Source organism: Coturnix japonica, chromosome 5 (genome assembly GCF_001577835.2).
Source record: "Coturnix japonica isolate 7356 chromosome 5, Coturnix japonica 2.1, whole genome shotgun sequence".
Taxonomy (NCBI): domain Eukaryota; kingdom Metazoa; phylum Chordata; class Aves; order Galliformes; family Phasianidae; genus Coturnix; species Coturnix japonica.
This window is the reverse complement of record NC_029520.1, coordinates 48,359,729-48,380,823: the sequence shown is the minus strand read 5'-3', so window position 1 is coordinate 48,380,823 and position 21,095 is coordinate 48,359,729. Positions and strand designations below refer to the sequence as shown.

General features: G+C 37.1%; 1 protein-coding gene across 6 annotated transcripts in view; it reads left to right on the top strand.

The window, feature by feature from the left end:
• Nucleotides 1-21,095, top strand: part of SYNE2 (spectrin repeat containing nuclear envelope protein 2) — a 156,243-nt gene that overhangs the window by 22,436 nt on the left and 112,712 nt on the right. For all 6 annotated transcript variants that reach the window (XM_015865456.2, XM_015865457.2, XM_015865454.2 and 3 more), the window contains exons 3-25: nt 385-446; nt 1,341-1,436; nt 1,705-1,782; nt 1,873-1,965; nt 3,036-3,217; nt 4,948-5,144; nt 5,580-5,677; nt 6,563-6,664; nt 7,244-7,381; nt 8,090-8,254; nt 9,442-9,554; nt 10,897-11,053; nt 12,002-12,098; nt 12,325-12,512; nt 12,669-12,833; nt 13,837-14,010; nt 15,730-15,888; nt 16,148-16,321; nt 17,226-17,360; nt 17,518-17,673; nt 18,818-19,029; nt 19,287-19,362; nt 20,409-20,527. In XM_015865456.2, coding sequence (XP_015720942.1) covers nt 385-446; nt 1,341-1,436; nt 1,705-1,782; nt 1,873-1,965; nt 3,036-3,217; nt 4,948-5,144; nt 5,580-5,677; nt 6,563-6,664; nt 7,244-7,381; nt 8,090-8,254; nt 9,442-9,554; nt 10,897-11,053; nt 12,002-12,098; nt 12,325-12,512; nt 12,669-12,833; nt 13,837-14,010; nt 15,730-15,888; nt 16,148-16,321; nt 17,226-17,360; nt 17,518-17,673; nt 18,818-19,029; nt 19,287-19,362; nt 20,409-20,527 — 3,136 coding nt within the window. The remainder of the gene's footprint in view (nt 1-384; nt 447-1,340; nt 1,437-1,704; nt 1,783-1,872; nt 1,966-3,035; nt 3,218-4,947; nt 5,145-5,579; nt 5,678-6,562; nt 6,665-7,243; nt 7,382-8,089; nt 8,255-9,441; nt 9,555-10,896; nt 11,054-12,001; nt 12,099-12,324; nt 12,513-12,668; nt 12,834-13,836; nt 14,011-15,729; nt 15,889-16,147; nt 16,322-17,225; nt 17,361-17,517; nt 17,674-18,817; nt 19,030-19,286; nt 19,363-20,408; nt 20,528-21,095) is intronic.

The following is a 21,095-nucleotide window of genomic DNA, read 5'->3' as shown; positions in this document are numbered from 1 at the left end:
GTGTTTTTTCACTTAGTGACAGCCTACAGGACCTGGGTGACAGGCTGGGTCTCTGAGTGATGGATGGAGTTATTCTAGATGAATTGCTTTCTAGGATGTTGTGTACACACTGCTGCTTGCATTTGCTGGGCCTTCAAGAAAACCTTTGTTGCTCTTTGCTGTATCCAGCAGAGAAGTATGGTTGATAGTAATGGAGCTTCTTACATTATCATCACTGCAAGCAAAAAGAAAATATGAACACTAAATGTTGAGAAAAACTAATATTAAGCTCTATCTACTCTCATATCTGGAAGAGCAGACCTTATTGTTTTGAGGAAGAGAAATAAAACCAGATGATTTTATTTTTTCATTTCATTAACCATTTTGCTTTTCCTTTTTCCCCAGTGCAGCGAGAGTGCACTCAGAAGAAAACATTTACAACATGGATAAATTCAATACTGGCAAAGGTAAGAAGGGTATTCTTTAGGAGAAAAACACTTTTTGCCTTCTTTGGTTTGGATGTGTTCTTAGAAGGTTATTATTATTTCTTTAACAAAATTAATGTAACATTATAAGCACTGACTGGAAAACGTGCTTATTAAGTGTAACAGCATTGTATTGGTGATAGTCCAAGGACATTTACAAGAGATGGATTGTAAGGAGACAACTGTCTTTCTTGTTGATTTAATAAAACTTCTTACTGAGCTGTGGCATAAATCTCAGCGTTTTATGAGATTCTAAATTTCAGGTTATTATTACTGTATGTAGGGAAGTATTACTCACTTATGCAATCCACAAACATGGGTTTGATGAGATGATCACTGAGTAGTTTATACAGCGTGTGCTGTGGGTCTGACTTGCTCAGATAAATATCCAGTTTGGGCTGCTTCTTGAGCAGAAACCATTGAGCTGATGATAGATTTGTGTTGTCCACGTATGGGTGAGAGAGTAACAGCTTAGTTATTCAGCTCTATAGTCTTATTTATACTCAGTATGTACTGAAAAGGAAGTAAAAATATGAATTAACTGCTTATGTTAACTTTCCTTTTGTTCACAGTTACTTCTTTTTGCTACACGTCTCCTTGAAAAGTATCATAAATACTTGAAAATGTGTCCTAAAGTAACTTGTATAAATAAAACTCTGAGATGAGAAAAGTGGGAATAAGAAACAAACACAGTAATGTGTTAGAAGGAGCAAGATGTGGCTGATTAGATGCAGGATTTATAGTTCAACTCATTGAAAAATAAAAGATATGAAACTGTTTTTTAACAATGAAGTGGAATAATCTTTCATGTTCTGTAACATGGTGAATTTAAAGTAACTAAAGATGGTGTCACGTACACTGAAATTTATTTTGCAGCACACACCTCCTTCTGTTATCTCAGACCTATATACGGACATTCAGCAAGGACATATGCTTTTGGATCTGTTGGAAGTGCTTTCAGGTCAACATCTGGTAAGACAGAACAATACAAATATTACCTCAGTGCTTTGTCAAATCCAGAAGAAACTGCAGCATATTCTAAACTGTGAGGACATTAACAATCCCCCTGAAGTCATAGAGCTATTTTCAAGTAACTTAAGCTTATATCATTGTCTCTGAATCGCATTGAAATAATTTGATCCAAAGTCATTCATGAATCTTTGCAAGGCTCTCCTTATCAAAATGGAAATAAAAGGAATTTTTACAACTGAGAATGTAACCTATTCTTTTTGCTTTGCAGCCACGGGAAAAAGGATTTAATACCTTTCAGTGCAGAAGCAACATAGAAAATGCTTTGACATTTTTAAGGAACAAATCAGTGAGTATTAACTTTAAAATTCACAAGTAAAGCCAGTTTAGCTGGTGGAGCATTTTCTTTGTTAACAATGATCCTTTTTTCCCTTCCTAGCTCAAGCTTATAAATATTCATGTTGCTGACATTATTGAAGGAAAACCTTCCATTGTGCTTGGCCTAATTTGGACAATTATATTTCATTTTCATGTAAGTATTTCAGTAATGCGAGGGAGTCTTTCAGTAGGGGAGAAAAAGCACAAAAATATGTTGGCTTACACGGCTGCACAAAGAAACAAATTAGTACAAAGCAGAAGATTATATTCTGACATGTTAAAGTGATAAATCAGAAAGGAGATGCACCAGTGCATCCTGCCTGTCTCCGAGCTGCTTATCCAGTGTGATGGTAGCATTACAACTTGGACATCATTTAACTGAAAATGGTAGGAAGTGCAGATATTGAGATTTTTAAAAATAACTCATTAAAAATCAGCTAAACTTAGTCTTGCTAAGGCCTGTAATGCTTAAGCTCTTAATAGAGCACCAAATGCTACACAGAGGCTCGAATCCCGGGGGCTGGACTCGATGATCTCTAAGGTCCCTTCCAACCCGCACAAAACTATGAAACTATGAAACTATGAAATGGAGCAATTAGTGTAGAGTGGCTCATATCCATCTCCCTCAGGGGCAGACCCCTCTTCAGTGTTGGCTGTGCTCTAACTTGTTTTGTGAGCCTTTATGTAATTCTTGCTCTTTGTTTTTCTAATACCAAGTATCAGAAATGACGCGAAGGATGCCGTTGTGATGTTTCTTACGTAGTGTGTCTACATCTTGTGTGGCAGGGCATTATGGGGAGAAAGGGAAGTCTGAAAGCACATTGCATTGCTAAAATCCTGTTGATGGACTGCAGAGAATAATGGAACCAAACAGCTGTCTAGCAGGAGACCTGCAGTGAATTAACCTAGGTGCTTTTGTGATTAAATGGTGATAGGGACTCAGGAGAGAATCTATGAGCAAAGTTCTTTAAATATTAGTTTTTAGCCCATATTTTTCTTGGTGGGGGTACTTTGATACTGGAGTATTTGTGCTGTGTGTAGTGGTGTGCATTATCTTTTATCTATATTAAGCCTTTCTAACCAGCTGTAGATTTCTGAGGTCTATTGAGCAGAACTGCTAATACAGCTTAGTTGAGTCCTTTCTAATACTCTGTGTTTTTTTGCCATTAATGTCTTGGAAGTTTTCACTGTAACCTGGTTAAATTCTCCCATCATCTCTGACAGATTGAAGAACTTGCCAGGACACTTGCTTGCACTTACAGTCAGCCTTCTCTTGATTGTTCAAGCACTGTTGACTCCTCCCCAAAGGCAAAGCGATCGGCTAAAAGAAGTGCTAAAATTAAGGAACGGTGGAAGATGTCTGCTACAAAGGCACTTTTGCTTTGGGCAAAAGAACAGTGTTCACTGTAAGTTTCATCCAATACGTGTAAACAGTATTTTACATTTTGTATTTACAGTTTTTCTCTAAATGTGATATTTTTCTTTTTTTTTTTTTTTCTTTTTTTTCCTTAATATTACTTAGTGAGGGCTTTGCAAAAAATGCTTTAGAATTTGGGTGATGTTATCAGCACTTTTAGCATCAATCAAGCCCTAAGCGTTATGAAATGAGCCCTTTGAATATAATAAAGTGAGGCTAATCCTACTAATAAAACACCGCAATGTAAATTAGTTTGTTTGGCTTTTCTCTTTTAGGAGCTTACAGTTTCCTGTGTGATAAGTCTAGTGGAATGCTTACATGATTTGCTAGTTTTAATCCTCGTTGTTGGCACCGGTTAACAAAGTTGCAGCAGTTACTTACTTTTTGAAAGGAAAATTTGGGGTTTCTAGGATTCCAACATCTCTCATGGAACATGAGACAGACAGAATGACAAGTATTCTGTCAAAGCACTGCATGATCCCCAAAGATGGTCCTAGTGAACGGAACAGGCCTCAATCGCTGATGTCTTTGTATGTCATTTTATACCCCCAGCTTTGCTGATTTCAGTGGGAGCATTCACAGCACGCAGCCTAAAATAAAACAGACATTTATTGCAGGGGACAAGCTATACATTTTACATTTTCTTCAAGGGCTACTGCAACACTTAAAGGCATTTCAAATATCTTTTAGAATAATGTCAACCATTTCTCCCCAGCTTTTTGATAGCTTTATTTTCTAGTAACATTCTACTAATATTTGAAGCTGTTTAGGGTCAGGAAAAGGCCTGTTTACTTTCTGAGTGAATATTTTTAGTCACTATATTTTACATTTTGATTGTGTTTTATCAAAGCACGATTGACCAGCATGTAAAAGAGAGCCCTCCATCCATTTAATCCTCCTCCTTTGATTGTTCCTTATTTTCAGCAGTATAACTGCTTTCAGCAATATTACTGTCTGTTACATAGCATCCTTTCTGAACTGTCATTGCATTTAATAACTTTGTTATCAGTTAATCCTGTAGTTTTTTGTTAAAGGAACAAGTCTTTTGAAAATCCTGGCCCATTGTTTTGTAGCTGTTTTATCTCCTGAAGCCCTACATACTTTCCACTCAGTAGCATACTCATAATACATCAGCTGCTTCTGGAAAGTTGTCCCAGATTTCAGCGTGGCTTAGAAAGCTTTCTGGGTCCCTCACAGCGCTGTCTGGGCACCACTTAACGGAAGGTGTTTAAAGGGCACCAAGTAAGAGAAAAATATCTCTCCTGCACCAATAGTTTTAAGGTCTGGGTTTTCTGAAATGACAAAAAGGATTCCAAATCTCAGTGGTCTGATGGACAAACACCTTTATTTTGCAACAACTTCAGTGCGTTTCTTGTTATTTCTCCATCACACAGAATGCATTGATTGTGAGAGCAAAGATTGTATTCAGAAAGAATACTGAATCAGTAATTCTTAGCTTCAGAATGCAGTATAAGAAGAAAACATTGTAGCATTTTGCAAAACCAAGTAAAAAAAAATGTCATTGTAGTGCTGAGTATTACTGTATCTATCATTTTCTGACCTGACTTTTTCAGAAATCTATTGGCAAAGTTCTCTGTAACTTCTTGGATTTCTTTCATATATCATGCTACCAAATTGATACCGTATTTCTGAATTCTCACTTATGACATCTGAGTAAATGTGCTGTTGTGTTTTGTTTCTAATCCTTTTTTGGGATAGGTATGGTTCTATCAGTGTGACTGATTTCAAGTCAAGCTGGAGAAGTGGACTGCCTTTTTTAGCTATCATCAATGCCTTAAGACCAGGTCTGATTGATTTGGAGAAGGCAAAGGCAAGAAGCAATAAAGAAAACCTGGATGAGGCTTTCAGAATTGCCGAATTGGAGCTCAATATTCCACGGCTTCTTGAACCAGAAGGTAAGCAACCTGCTTTCTTGTAATGAGCGAGATTAATATAATCCTACATGTGTTGACTTGTAATGCAGGCAAAAAGTAAGGCTTTGTTCATGTTTGAAATGAAACATTGATCTTTACTGTAATGCTCTAACCTGCAGTTCTTTATTGTTTAACACCGAGTGTACATGGGATATATATTCAGGAACAATATGAAAAAGGCAGAATATGGAACTTCTCCCTTCATAGGAGAAACTTGTTTGTTAGTTTCTCATGTTATAGCATGGTTCCCAGGGGAAGAATTTTATTACATACTAATTTCAGTGGTATGTTATGCGAGCTACTGCAAAATAAACATATTTATGCTAATGTGTTTTAACAACTGCAGTACAGTGTGTAATTATGTGATCGAGTCTAGAGGGCTGAATAATTATGTAAATGATGTATTGGCTCTTGTAGATGTTGACGTAATGAATCCGGATGAAAAATCAATCATGACGTATGTGGCTCAGTTTTTACAATACTCCAGGAATATGCCTGAGACTGAAGACATGCAGGTAGGTTAATCTGGTTTATGACTGAGGCATTTTGTAACAAATATGCCTTGTCACTGCCAGGGTTATCAGTACTTCCTTTTCCCAGCTTGTAGCATGATGCAGTAACAGTTATCTTTCATAGTTTGATCCTCTGATTCGGCTACTGACAGTATTGAATTGGCTTGAAACTTCTGATACTCCTATGTGTTTGATGGTACTGTTGGAAGTCCTGTGCAGGTGGTCTTGTTTATAGTTTGTGGGTTTGTTTGTTTGTTTTTAACTCATTTATCTATTACCAAGAATGTTTTTAAGCTTGATTGTTTTCATGTGCACTCTCAAGTCAATATGTAAATACCAGAGCGGAAGCAGATGAATTTGCAAACGTGCAGAACAATCAGCTTTAAATGTTATGGCTTGTATGTAGAGTGAGCAGCAGTTGCTTGCAAGCTATAAGTTGTCTGTTGTCTATATTCTCCTATACTATGGTGTTTGGAGAACCAAGTTGTCTGTAATCTATATTCTCCTATAGCAGGGGGGTTGGAACTAGATGATCTTAAAGATCCCTTCCAACCCAAACAATTCCTATTAGAGTTTGTACATTAATTGCCTTAATTAATTGCATCAATTTACATATCTCCATATTGATAATGTCCTTCCAGTAGGACTGCAATCAGGCTCTTTGTTTAATTTGGCTTTGTATATCCAGGAGACAAGTTTAAAACTTTGGCCTTGCTTTATAGTAGCAGCTGGCCCAAAGCTCATTAGAGTCCCCAGGAAACACTGTTTGTTTCCAATGGCTTTGAATGGGGTTATCATATGCTCAGTATATGTTGTTTTGTGGCACAATGTGAATTAAAAACAAGGCTTTCAAAACAGAAACATGAGATTTTCTGCTCTAATTACTAGGGTAAAGTAACAGAGACCGTGAGCTGGTTGGCTGTGCAGGAAAAAAAGTTAGCAGATTTGCTGGTGGACACAGAGAGTAAAACATATTACCAGAAGTACAAAGTAAGTTGCATTTTGTATTTAACTGCTTTTTCAAAAGTAAATATTAAGAATGTTCTGAGAAACAGACTTTTATCTTCATTGCCTGGGCCAAGATCCTAAATGAAACAAGAGATGGAAACCTTGAATTCAGTAAATGCTCTCAAATAATTGAGGGAAGAAAAGGGTAAAATTATTTCTCTTTGGAAACAGATATGTGCTATTCCATTCCTGAGCAGAGCAAAGTTTTTTGGAGAGAGTAATGTAATGTCTTTTAATTAACTGACATAGTTGAAAATGTGGGCAAGATTCCATAGGGCCTTTGTAAGGTCAGCTTCTCAATATCTGTGATAATAATTATAGTAGATTCAGCTAATGACATAGAGGAATACTTGAAATGTTGACTATAGATTGTGTCTGAGGTAAAATTTCCCTTGGTATCTAGTTGGAGTTGGTAATAAAATGGCCTACATGGCCACAAAGGGACGAATCACATTCTCTGAAGTTAATGGAGTTCCTACCAGTGTGTTCAAAGACAGTATTGAGATCCATGAGTTCCATCCAAGTTATTTTGTATGAATTACTCTTCTTTTTTATCTGTAGGAAATGATGTCGTTTATGGAAGCATTTAATCAAGAAAAAAAAGCATTTCTTCCCCTGTTATCATCAAAAAGAAGTGAAGCCGAGCTGAGTGAAGGCCAGCAGCAGATGAGGGAAGAATGGAGTAAACTCATCTCTCAGGTCAGAGGCAATTCCAACTCACCTTGTTGCATGTGTGAATGTGATTGATGTGGAAGCCTAAACTTAGCCCAGGAATATGCACAGGGAAAAGCAGGGAGCTGATATTTATTTGCATCAGTGAAAGCAGTATTGATCCTGAGCCTAAAGTTCAAACAAACTGAGTGGTTTACAGTGCAAAAGAGGAGGTGGAAAGAGGCTGTATATTACCTTTCTGCCTTCTGAGCTTTAGGACTGTGTGATATCTGTAAAAAAATAAAATAAAAATGGCCTGTATCTGGTTATTTTTGAGCAGCCTTCAGATGAAAGGTTTTGGCCTATTAATACTTGCAAGGTTATTTGAGGATAAAGTTATGGTTCAGATAATGCTGCACCTAGGAGAAGTATGATCATATTTTCTTTCCCACAGTACAGACTGGGATGTAGATAGATCAGGTTGGTCAGTGCTTTGCTATGAGTTTGGCAATGTTGTCTCCCTCTGTTGCATCTGAGAGTATGTTGGGCTTTGTTTATAATTGCTCCTTATAGAAGAAATGTTCACTTGTCACTTCTTATAATAGGCAGCTGGTCCAGAACATCCCTTGTTCCCTACTTCTTCTCTTTTTTCTGGGGTGTCTAGAGCATCAGCTTACAGAACAGAGCAGGCCTGTATCTTAGGGATGGAGAAAGGAATAATAGTGACAAATGTAATTGCTTGTTTTTATTTTTAAGATTAATGAATGGAAAGCAGAGCTGGACCAGATGTTGCCACCACCTCTGGATGGCATTGAGGCTTGGCTTCAGCAGGTAGAACATCTGCAAACAGAAGATTTGCCTGATTTGCAGGACCCATTTAAAGCCATGTCTCTCTTCAGTGAAATAATTTCAGTATTTAAGGTAAGTTGATCACAAAGGAATGTTTTCCTTTAGTCTCACCTGGTAAAGTACTTGCCATGGAGTTGCTATTTGGTATTTCGGAAAGCAGTATGGATATATTTATCTTCTGAAGATGAAAAGCCCTCCAGAAGATACTGTTGATTTCTGTGGGTTTATTTAAGTAACTGCATAGGTCTATAAGGGGAAGGTTTCTGACTTCAGCGGAGTGAGATTAAATTGAAGTGAAAAGTGAATGAGACAATTCTGCTATTTTATGTGGCTCCTGCAATGTTTGTTAAGTAATAGTACAGAGTAATTGCATCCTTATCTTTAAATCTAGGCTTGATACATACCTGTTCAGAAAAGCACTTGTGCTCAGGGCTACATTCCATTATGTTCACGCAGCTTATGTGTTTAAAGTCAAGTATTTGCTGAATCACTCTGTTATTCCATTCAAAGCAATGGAAAGTATTCTGATACCTCAGTATCATGAGAGTTATTTATTCTGATCTTGAGGTCTTTACACTGATAATATTTTAAATGCTTGGAGTTAGAAAACTTTAACAAGCTTAAGTGTATTAGTGCTTGGTTGGATCACTGTGGTACTTTACTTGTCTTTTTTTTTTACAAACAAGTTGAAGTTGAATATTTTTTTAACTAGTCCTTAATGTTAGTTTGAAAGAATAGGAACAGGAGGTTGTTGTGAGCGCCAGTTCCTGTTAGGAGAAATGGCTGTTTTTTTTCACTGATAATGGCTTTGCCAAATATTGGCCGTTTCATCTATGATTTTGGTTGCTCAGACTAAGTATTAAGCAAATATGATACAGTAAGTTTATTCAGCAGGTTTTGCTTTTGGGTTTTGCTAACATATAACAAGGAAAAACTTAATATCCTAAACCCATTAAAATGATTCAGTTTTGTTCTAAAGATGGTAATAAAAGTGAGGGAGAAAACCTGATGACATGGATTGTGTAGTTCTAGATGCCCAGTGGTAAGAAAATTATATGTTGCTATAGTAAATATGCACTTCAGAAGGTGATACAGTTGATAAGATTTTCATTATACGCTAATGAATAAAGGCACTGAAAGATTGTCTTGTTTTTAATATTCTCACTGTAATAAGAGATGTCTTGCAGTTTGTAGAATGGTTTAATACTAGTTGGCTTGAGTATTGATATGAATAGCTTACTGTTTCTTTTTCTTTCCAGGGCTTGATGAATAGTTTTGATTCTCACTTGGACACCCTTCAATCATTTGAGAATAAAGATGAGAAGAATATGCCACTAATAGTGCCTGAAAAGCTAGAGGAAATGAAAAGAAGGTTGTGATACTTAAATTCCTTCTCCTATGACTGTGTTGTATTCTAGTTGTCCTATTGACTTGCACATAACTTGTCCGTGCCTTGCAGAATAAGCACATTTTCCATTTAAGCACATGTTGACTGGTATGTTGAGCAGGCAGTTTAATTTGTTGCTCCAGTGGAAGTCTTATTATTTGTACAAAATGAAGCACATTAACAGGAGCTTTTCAGGTGCCCTGTGCTAGTGTGGATTGGAAGTACCCACTTGGGGTAGGAAGGAAATTCTTTGAAAATAAGGATTCTTTTTTGGATGTGGGGAATCTGTATCTAATTTTTATTTTCGTACCATTTTGGAAAGCTGAGATTTACAGAGTGTGAAACCCCATAAAGCTTTTGAAGGATATTTTCAAAAATGATCAGTGAATCTACTTACTTAGCATGAGATTCTTTGAAATACAGATAACGGATGCCGCTCTCTAACCATTAAAGGCTTCTTTAACCATTTAAGGATTTCCATAAATCGAACTACTATATTAAAAAGAAGAAAAAAAACCTGTTCTTAAAATTTTACTTCCACCATAAAGATTTTTTCATATATAATAGTAGAATGGTTTAGGTTGAAAGAGGTCTTAAAGATCATCTAGTTCCAGCCCCTCCCATGAACAGGGTTCCCAACCACTAGATTAGGCTGCCTAAGGCCCCATTCAACTTTATTCTCCCCTCTTTTAGTTTAAAGTCATTAATTCCCCCTTGTCCTGTCGCTATTAGACTATATAAAAAGTTGGTCTCCCTCCTGTTTGTAAGGTCCCTTTAAGTACTGGAAAATCTTCACGAGATCTCCCTGGAGTCTTCTCCAAGTTGAACTAAGCCCACTTACAGCATTTTGCGTTTCTTGTGCTGGAGTCCCCAGGCCTGGGTACAGTATTCCAGATAGGTCTGTATACGTATCTGGAATTGCCCTGGCCCAAGTGCAGAACCTTACACTTGGCCTTGTTGAACCTAATTAGATTCTCATGGGACCACTTCTCAAGCCTGTCCAAATCCCAGTGGGTGGCATCCCTTACTTTTTTATATCAGCTGCACCATTCAGCTAAGGGTGCATTGATTCTACTGTCTATGACGTTGATAAAGATGCTATAGAGCACCAGTCCCAAGATGGGCCTCTGGTGGACAGCAAGCATCGAGCCTCTATATGGACGTAAGGCTACACCTCACCAATTCCTTATCTGCTGAATAGTTCGCCCTTCCATCTCTTTACATCTTAGAGATAAGAATGTGATATGGGACATACAATATACGTAATTCAGAATTTTTAGGCTAACATCTCTATACATTAATGCCTTCTGCATTTCACTGCTTGCAGATTCAGTGATATTTGTTTCACAAACTCCACCTCCCTTCTTGAATACCACTACGGACTGTGCTCAGCATTTGCCAATGAGGTAACACTGAAGCTAAATATTTGGGATGTGAAATACGGGACAAAAGAATCCGTGGAATCACTGCTAGAAAATTGGAATGTAAGTTTAAAATAATTGTTTTTCATAATCACGTTCTAACAATTATTCCTCTTCTCCACCCTCTTTGATTCAAACTTGAGTTTATCCTCATCGGGGAGAAGAGATAGGCACTTCCCTTTCCACTTTCACTCCTCAGGAAACCACAGAGAGCAATGTGGTCACCCCTTAGCCTCATTTTTGAGGACAACCAAAATGTACTCAGCCTCTCCACACAGCATATGCTTTCCAGCCCATTTGCCAGCTTTTTTGCCTTTTTTTTTTCCTTATCCTTTTGGAATGTGAAGTTTCTGAAGAGTTTCTTTGAAGCTTTTCAAGCTGGAAAATCCCTACTTAAATTAGTGGAAATTTCATCAAAACCCCAGTAGGAGGCAACAAGAAGTAATAAAAAATCTCTCATTTATTTATTTATTTTCCCCAATATTAACATCACATGTAAACGAGGTGGGAATACAGCATCTCTTGATACAGTTGATTTCATAAATACTTATTACCGTGTTTTTTTTTCTGTGGTTGTGGTTCTTGGAGTAAGATGCACCTTAGACTACCTAAGAGCCTGAGGACCAACCCTCTCGTTCCCTAAAGAAATGTTCAAACCATAAGTCTGTTTGTCTACACCCATTTCTTCCTTCCTGACCCTTTCCATCCCCAGTTTGGATTGTATTGGATCTTTTCGAACTAAGTAGTTCTAACTCATACATGGCTGTGACTCAGTCAATGATATTACAGACTTTATATTTCCCAGTAAGCTTCTCTCTGCACGAACAGAAAACAAGTCAAATTCAGACTATAGAGTGCAGATGAGTTGCTGGATAGGCTTTGTTTAATTTACGTTCAACTCCCAGGTTGCAGCCTCAAACTGAAAAAAAATGTGTCCCAACCTGTATTTGCTACCATCAAGTTTTATGTGGGTTAGTTTTACCTGTGCCAATTCTTTTTCACTTTGGGTAGAAATTTGTTGAAGAAAAGAGACTTAAAACACAGCTGGAAACTGCTACTCGCATCTGTGAAGATTTGAAAAACAAAAACATAAGCAAACCTGACTTAGGTAAGTTTCTATGCATAATGAGTTTATATATTTATATTTATAATAATGAGTTTATGAGTTTATGATAAGTCATCTGTTTTGAACCGATGTGATCTTAATTTCCTTAATTTCCTTAATTTTCCTTAATTCTTTAATTTCCACTTAGGATTTTTTGTGAAGTACTAATTCTATTGAATAAATCTCTCTGTTTCTGAATGTATAACATTATTCCCTTTTGATGTCCTAGCTGGAGATCCTCAAGAAATCAGCAAACTTTTTAAGACAGTGGAGTTAAAGATTACAATATGCAAAGACTATATTTCCAATGTAAATACTACACTACAGAAAGTCCTGTCTTCCTGGAGTAGTTACACAGAGAACCTCTACTTACTAAAGACATGGCTGGAAGAAAAACAAAATGAGTATCCAATAGAGGTATGTTGTTGGATTTGTTTTACTCATGATGGACAGAGACTCCTGGAAGGAAAACATCTTACATGACAGTGGTTGTAATTGCTTTTCTGTTTGTCATTTTGGAAATCAAATTGTGGCAGGATTCTACTTGAAATTAATTTTGATGTCTCTCTTTAGGTTTCTGCAGACACCCTGGCAAACTGGAATTCAGTGCATGGTTCATTAAATGAAGCTGGAAACTATCTCATTGAAGTCAGCAAAGAGCAAGTTGGATCGAATATTGCCAAAGAGCTGAAAAAACTGAATAGGAGATGGGCTAAATTCATCAAGAAGACACGCTTTGTAAGATAACAGTTTTGTAATGCTCTTCTGACTAGCAGCCTTAAAAATCATCTTTTTTAAACTTATCAGCTTGTTAGTCAGAGCTCAATAAATCTTTGAGTCAACTGTTTCCAGTTTTAAAGGAGGAGGAACACAGGATACACAGAGGCATCCCATTCATAACTTTGCAACTCAAATGCTCTTAGTGACAATCTAGAAAATACTCGTTTTTTAAATCAAAATTTTAAAACCGTTTTAAAGGGGGTAACATTGTAGGTTAAAGCTTTTTATTTAGTTATTTAGCTATTTTTGTTTAGTTCAGTGACATTTATTAAAGGTATTGCTGTGATGTTAAATGATGGCAAAAAATTACAATATTTTTGTAGGAGATGAGCTTAATGAGAATGTTAATAAGAGCCATGTCTAGAGTGAAGAAATCTAGAGTTGCATGTAAATGCCATTAGTAACATTTTAAGAGATGCTTTTTGGAAGAAAAACAGAAACAGACAATCTTACAACTGCTTAAGGACATAAGGGGTTATAGGGTTATACTTTGCACTGGACTTGATATAAACATATGTGTATTTCAAAATAGTGCATGGGTAGATGCTTGAAATGTGGCCTAATTTACCAGTACCATTAAACCATTATCACACTCACTGGCCTAGATGTGGCCAACACCAGCTATCAACCCCTTTGACAGTTCCCTGGCTTAACTTGGGAAATGCTGTATCACAGGAGTTCTTCTCCATAGTAGTGTGGATGTGGCTGCTTTCTTATAGGGAAGGAGAAATCCGTGTGGGCACAGGTTGTGTTGCCCTACCTGCTCCCAGGTTTGAAAAATCAAGACTTGGATGATTTATTTATCAGTATAAGTTTGGTGTTTATTTGTCCTTCATTGCTTGTTGAGTGCAAAAGCAGGAAAGAAAGTAAACTTGATGACTGTATTTTATGGGGGAGAAGTGGATAGATCCCTGTGAAATGATGAAGAGCGTGAACATCTTACCCTACTCTTTGTTCATAGCTTGGCGAAGAGAACACAGATACTGCTGAAAAGGTCAGGGAGCTTCCAGGAAGCATGGAGAAAATTGAAGAGCTCCTTGGAAGTGTGGACAGCTGGGCAGCAGAGACTGAATGCCTGCTGAGTGAGATTGGTCATAAGACACCTGTGGAACCCCAGATGGAGGAAAATTTGCAGGTGAAAATGGGAATATATTCATATGTACATACAGATTAAAATGCTTGTTTATCAGATTTTTATCTTTCAGCATGGATTTATAACTTGGGTACAATGCACTTCCATCAATGAAGAAATAAATGCAGGTTTTGTGCTGCAGCATGAGGTGGTAGGAAGTCAACTAATTCTAGTATTTTGGTATTATTTCCCAGAATCAGTCTTAGATGAGCTAGCAACAAATGAGTCTTCTGGTGTCTGTGTGTTCAGATGATAATTACCAATTAAGTGCTCTTGGTGTTGTTGATTGGTAACTTGCTCTCTAGTGATATTAATTAGTCATGTGCAGCACAGCTCTTGAGCAGATTAAAACTTTGCAAGGTGCTGAGATTCAAATTTTCAGTGCTTTCTGTCATTTATCCTTGCTTGGGACAGTTTGTCTGTGTTCAATGTATTCCTGTAAAAAATTGGAATACCTGAGGTATTTGCAGCAGAATCTTGGATAATCTATATGTCTCAGTTTACAGGCAGTTGTTCTAGATATCCGCAATGAGCACTGATGAATTCTTTTTGTTGCTTCCATTTCTGTCTGTTGTGTCCCTTGTCTCTCAACCAGAGATTGTTGTTTCTCTCTTGCAAAGGGTAGGTTGAAATATGTAAGTCCAACTCTGTAGCTTCATTGTAAAGCCTGATTTATTTTCTTGTCCTGTCAGTGAAGATGAGACAGCAAAGATACCAGGCTTTGCATTAGCTTATTCCTTATTCCCTAGGGGCAACATAGTCTAGTGGTAGGAAAGTGGCAACCAGAAGCAGGGTTCATTGAATTTCTTCTGTCCAAGAGCTAAGATTAAAGACAGACAGATGTTTTTCAGTACATTAAATCCATGTACAGTAACTGCAAACCAGATATTGCTCTAGTTCACTTGAAGTTTGTGCTTTCTTGTTAGTTTACAGAATTAGGAAGTGTGAGGATGTGAAAAGATTATGTTCATTCTTTTAGGCATATGTTTATAAACAAATCCTCATTTTGCAGTATGACACCAGTTCATTAAAAACAATGAATTAAGTAAAGACACCCTGAAATTCAGCCTCCAAAAATATGAATAATATTGTGCATTTATGTCTGTGAGCAGGAGAGATCTGGTCACTAAGTTCCCACAGCACAATAGGTCAAGAACCCACTAAAGCACTGTTTATCATTAAAAGAATGCTAATTGACAACTTCAAACAGGAAAATTTGTTGAATATTCATAGATCAAAATGGTTCTGATATGGACATTTTATGATAAATATTCAAATATGGCACACTACTTTTTGAATGCAAAATACTCAGCTGCTTCCTGCCTTTTAGCACTCAGTCTCACTACAAAGTCTGAGTCTTGATTATGCGCTTACTTTTGGATGACTTCGTGATCAGGTAATGCATATCCAAATGTGCGGTTTGTGCTTTTGGAAGGCTTTTCAGATGAGAGACGACGTTTAAAAAATTACTTCTAATAGAGTCTGAGACAAAGTAGTGATGATATCACACTGACAGAAAGAACATGTCAGCAAGCAGAATCCCCTGTGGATGGCAGCAGACTCTCTCTACACAGAGATTTTGCAGCAAAATACACTGACTATTATTGGGATATATGATTTTGTTCTTGACTGTTCGTGATTAATGCTGGCCTTTTCATTTGGTTTCTTTAAACCAAAAGGCATAAATACTGTGCACATTTCTAATGCTTTTTATTCAACCAGAGCTTGGCTGCAAGGGGAATCTTGTGCCAAGAGCAAGTTATGGCAGCAGAAGAGATATTGCAATCTCTGATGAAGAATGCTTCAAGTCAGGTGTCCCAACAGCACTGTCACACCACTGGGCTGCCAGCACGAATTAAAGAAGCTAGAGACAGAATAGAGGTACTTCTTCTTTATTGCTATTGTACTTTATGCCCACAGTTTTTAGCATTATGTGGTTAGGAAGACTTCTTTTCATTCATGTTAAACGAAGTAAGTTTATACTGTTGGAATCAGTGCCCTAGACTCTTGCCAGGGACAGAAATTAGAACATTTCAAAGATCATTATCTCAACTCGAAAAACATGAGTGATGTTATGAAGCAATCACGTTACATAATTAATGGAACTTGTGCGTGTTCTGAAAAGTCTCTTTCATTCAAGGCTGTTATGGGTGACATGAACAGCATCCTGCCCAAATCGGAGAAGAAACCCTCACAAAAGGAAGCTTTACTCAATTTTGAAGAATCTCAGAAGGACATTGAGGTTTCCATTTCCAAGGCTGTACAACTTGTTAGTCAAAAATTTAGTCCCGAAGTGCACATTTCAAGATATGAGGTAGGTTCATTTTCTGAGCCAGCAGAATGAAGTAGTTCTTGACATCATTTAATGTCTAAGAAGCTGAGAAAAATATGAAATTTTTTGGGGTAGCTTTTCATTAATTTATTTATTTATTGCTAAGTATAACCTTGTTAGCATATATTGACAGGCAGACAATTTGAATGAGGAAATACTAATCTGAATTCCAATTTATTTACTGCCCTGTCTTAAGTTATTCAATCACTCTCAGATCCCTGTTCTGAGCTACCACAATTTTGTTTCCTGATTAATAATTGAGATTCCTATCTTGAGTCATATGCCTGAATTTTTGGACAAGTTATTAAAGGGAGATTATAAATGCTGAATCTCCACTTCTTTTTCCAGTGGCTAAATGATAAAGAAATTGTCAGATGTCAAAATTCAGGTCTCTAAAAGGGGTCCTTAATGAGGTTTGAAACATGGAAACACCTGGTATCTGTGTTGCCTCACATTGCACAGCGAGTTCTGGGCAGCCTTATGCTGGCAGCTGCACAGAGCTCACAGGGTCCCATTGCATCAGTGCAGACCTTTCACATGCTTTATGGGAGACATGGGACTTGGCTGGGTGTGTTCCCTAGAAATGAGCACAGTTCAGGAGCTTTAGGCTTTTCTCTTTGGTGCCATGTTTCCCCAGGAAAGGTTATTAAAGGAACAACAATTGCTTTTGTCTATAAAACATATTTTGATTGTGTCTGCAGCAGTTTTGCAAATATGCAAGAGTGGAGAATATCCTTGTTTTCAGTCATGCAGGGGCCATCCCAGCCCACACTTGCCATATACACATGCTTTATATGCGTCCTTTATAGGCTGCTGATTACATTTTATTATATTGATAACTACTTTCAGTTCTGTTTATCTTTTATAATGCTGCCTTGTTTTGCAGGAAGCTTTTAATGCTCTGGACTATAAAGTTCTTGACAAGTTTTTGAAAGCTGTTGAACAGCTGAAAAATATTTCATCCGATCAGGAAAAGCTGGTAGTAGAAGAAAAAAGTGAAGATATTCGTAAAAGATGGGAGGTGAGATAATATTGGAAGGAGGCTCCACTGTCTGTTCTCATTATGCTTTGCATCTTGGAAAACGTGTTTTTTTTGTCACACTGTGCTCTGAGACTTTAATTTGCTTTGTAATACCGTCTCTCCATCTCACAGGGATAATGTGTTCTGAATTTTGCAGGCCGTTCATAATGAAATTATATCCTGTGTCCAGCTTCTGTTAGAAAGGGAAAAAAAGAAATTTAACACAGCTTTAAAAAAAATCAATAAGCAATTAGGGAAAGAAAAGAAACTCCTAAATATGAATAAAACCAAAGGACTCATCAAGGAACACGAGGTACGTGACCCTTTATTTTCTGCTGACTTATTTCTCTTTCTGAATGCACTGTCCTTCCTGCTTCAGCTTCCATTAGTGGACGTAGTAGCTTGTGTTTGTGAAATAGAACCCTTGTTTTGTGTAAACAGAGAACAGAGGCCACCAAAATTATTTCAAATTGTTTCATTGACTTTCTGACTGCAGACAATATCCTCTTTATTACTTACCTCCTTTTTGCATAGATGTTACCTTTTTTTCTTTTATTTTAGGACAATCTTGAAGCATAAAACAGATTTATCTATGCAGAGTGTAAAAATGAGAAGTGATTTTCTGTTCTTAATTTGTTACAATTGTTTTGCTACAGTTGAATAAAATCAGTGCCTTCAAGTGAGAGTATTTTCTCGCAGTGCTGTAGTCCCACTTTGTGGAGCATATAAATTAAACAGAGTTAGATATAAGACTTGAATTTTTCATTTATTGGTGGGAGGCATAGTGAATCTTGCATATTCCGTAGGCAATGGTTGTTATGCTTCATTGCTGCTAGCATTTTTGTTCATCCTCTTTGATATGCATTGGTGTGCCGGTTTACTACTTAGAAGGGTAATGAAATGCTCTCTGTTGAAATTCTGGCCCTTGCAGAAATAAGCACAGTTTTTGTATTTTCTTTTCATGAGTTTATTCAGACTCAATAGTAAATAACCAATAGAAAAGAAAAATAAACATTCTTAGGTGCATTCCTTCTGCTCAAATTTTTGTTAGATTTGTATGTATCAGCCTCAGAAGTAAAATCATTGAGTGGGGGTATTTTAAACACATTTTCCAATTCACTTTTTTCCTGTGGTCAGTATTTTAAATGTCAGAGTGCAGATGACTTGGGATCCAAAGTAGCTGAACTTGTAGTTACAGAAGTAATTTCAAATCCAAGTGTGAATACAGGCTTGGAAATGCAGCTGGGGAGCACATTCCCAGAAATCACAGTTGCTTTCCTGGCTTTACTTGAAAAAAATATCGAGGAAGATAAATGTTTCTCGCATGATTTGACAGCTTATACTTGAAATCCACTCATTCAAGAAGACAATGGAAATAGAAAAATGTATGAGAATGATTAGAGTTGCCTACTCTTATTGCTTAATGTGAGATTATTGTGTTATTTTCCTTTGCTTAGGCCTTTTTTTCGCATGAAGGCAGCCTGAAAGAACTTAGCAAGTCACTAGAAGATCTTAAAATACTGGGAAAACTAGCAGAAGAAACCATCCCAGACCTACAGACATTCACTGCAGACTCTGAACAAAAGCTAGAAAAGCTTCGACAAACTGTGGCAGATACATACACAGCCTTGCTGTCTCATGCTGGAAGAAGACAGCCTTCCAAGAAAGAGTGGGTGACTGGATGCATGATGTGTTGTAGCCTTGTAAAAATCAGATGTGTGGGCAGATACTGTGATATTATGAACATACTCCCAAGAATGGGCAACTTCACTTTTTAAATGGTTAATATTAAATTTCATAATCTAGCAGTGTTTGATTACCTCCCACACAGCTGTGCTGTAAAGTTTTAATCATAAGCCTGGATTTCTTTCTTTACCTTTGTGTTTCATGTTTTATTCTTAAGCTGAAATCTCTTTTAAACCATAGGGGCTCCATTGTTGCTTCTGAGAATGGAGAAAAGCCCAGTTCTACTCAACACGTTGATATCCTTTCAGTACAGGAGGTAAGAAGTCAATACTTAATATTAAGAGACGGTGTTCAGTCTAGATGAGATCACTGGCAAAAAGAAAAGCTGATTACTTCTGTTACTATTCTTATTATGGCAGATTTCAGGACTCTTGTCACAGAACAAAAACCTGTTTTACTTGGGAACCTAGAAAGAGTAAATGTTCCAAAGTAACATGCAGGGAACAGCCCTAAGTATCCTGAAAATGTGCGAATCTCCAGTCTTGCATTATATTTTGCTAAAGAGTGCTTTTATGCTGAAAGAGCCATATATGAAGCTGTGTTGAAGTGTAGATACGATATAGTGGCCCGGTAAATTTCTAAGGACACAGAGAGGAAAATTAGTGAAAAGTTGGAGGCATTTTTTTAGAAAAATTGGGGGAAAAACAGAATCCATGTAATTTCTTAGAAAAAAATTCAGGGAGAAGACATTACAATGTGGACATCACAGAAGATGTCTCATTTAGGATAAGCATTCATGGCAGTGAGACTGTAGACAGCTTGTCAGACAGCATCAGACTGTCTGTTGGAAGGGATCCATTACATTTACATTAAGTTGGCAGATACAGAGGAAGTGGCTGTTATCAAGGGAGATCTCTTGCAAAACTACTTATATTGTCCCTGATAACAACGATAAATTCTGCTCCATCATAGATACTTGAAGTATGATGTGTGTAACTGATGTCAGCTGGCATTAAACTCAGGAGAGTGTATTCTGGAATCAAAAGCAAGAGATGTTCACAATGATCTGATATAAGCAGCCTAAAAAAAGGGGGCAGAAGGCAGTTTCTTTTGGTTTCTGCTTGTGATTGCCAGAGTTGTGGTGGGGTGGCTGCATGTGCAGAGGCCCAGCACAAGTGTGGAAGGAATGTATGATCTGGCTGCAAGTCTTCTAAGCTCTTTTGGCTCATTGTTGAGATAAAGCATATCTTGTGTTTGTGAGTGGTATCTTTCATCTCCTTTGGCACACACAAAGCATTGCTTCTTTCAGGAGATCACAGACATCTGCAAAGTCATTGTTATCTCTTTTGTTTTTTGACTTAGACATCAAGACCCTCTGAAGATACGATTTTGGAAGCAGATATGAAACATCACAATGGAGAAAGCTGTGAGAAGATGCTTGAGGAAGACAGTGATCTGCCCACACCGGCTTTATTAGAGAGGTAATTTTTGTAAGTTAAAATGCATGTATATTAAGAGATGATACAACGCTAGACATTCATAAGTTAATAGACTTTATGAAACATTTGGTGCACTTTTGATATGATGAATTACGTTATTGCTCTACTTCTGCTTACTTAGTGTTTCTTTGCATTTGATAAGGAAGTGCTGTAGTAGCTAAATAACACAAATATCAGTGTATTATAGGAAGAACACTTAAAGCTATTACAGTTTTTCTTCTGCTCTTTTCTTGGAACAGAGAAATCTGTATCCACCTTACCAATAGCACCAAATACCACAACATTAAGGAAAAGTGATAAGTTTTCAAAATACTTCACATTTTTGCATTTATAAAACTGAATTTAAAGGATGCCAGAAGGCATGTGAACACAAAAATTATCCATGTGAACAATGTCTCAGCCACTGTATATACTTCTCATTTATGCCCATTCATTTGCAGCTTAGGTAAAAATATGCATTTGCAACAAACTGTGCTCATTTTATATGGCAGTCTTGGTTGACAACGCCCAATTTCTGCTATGTTCCATTAAATTAGAAGTAATACTTGCA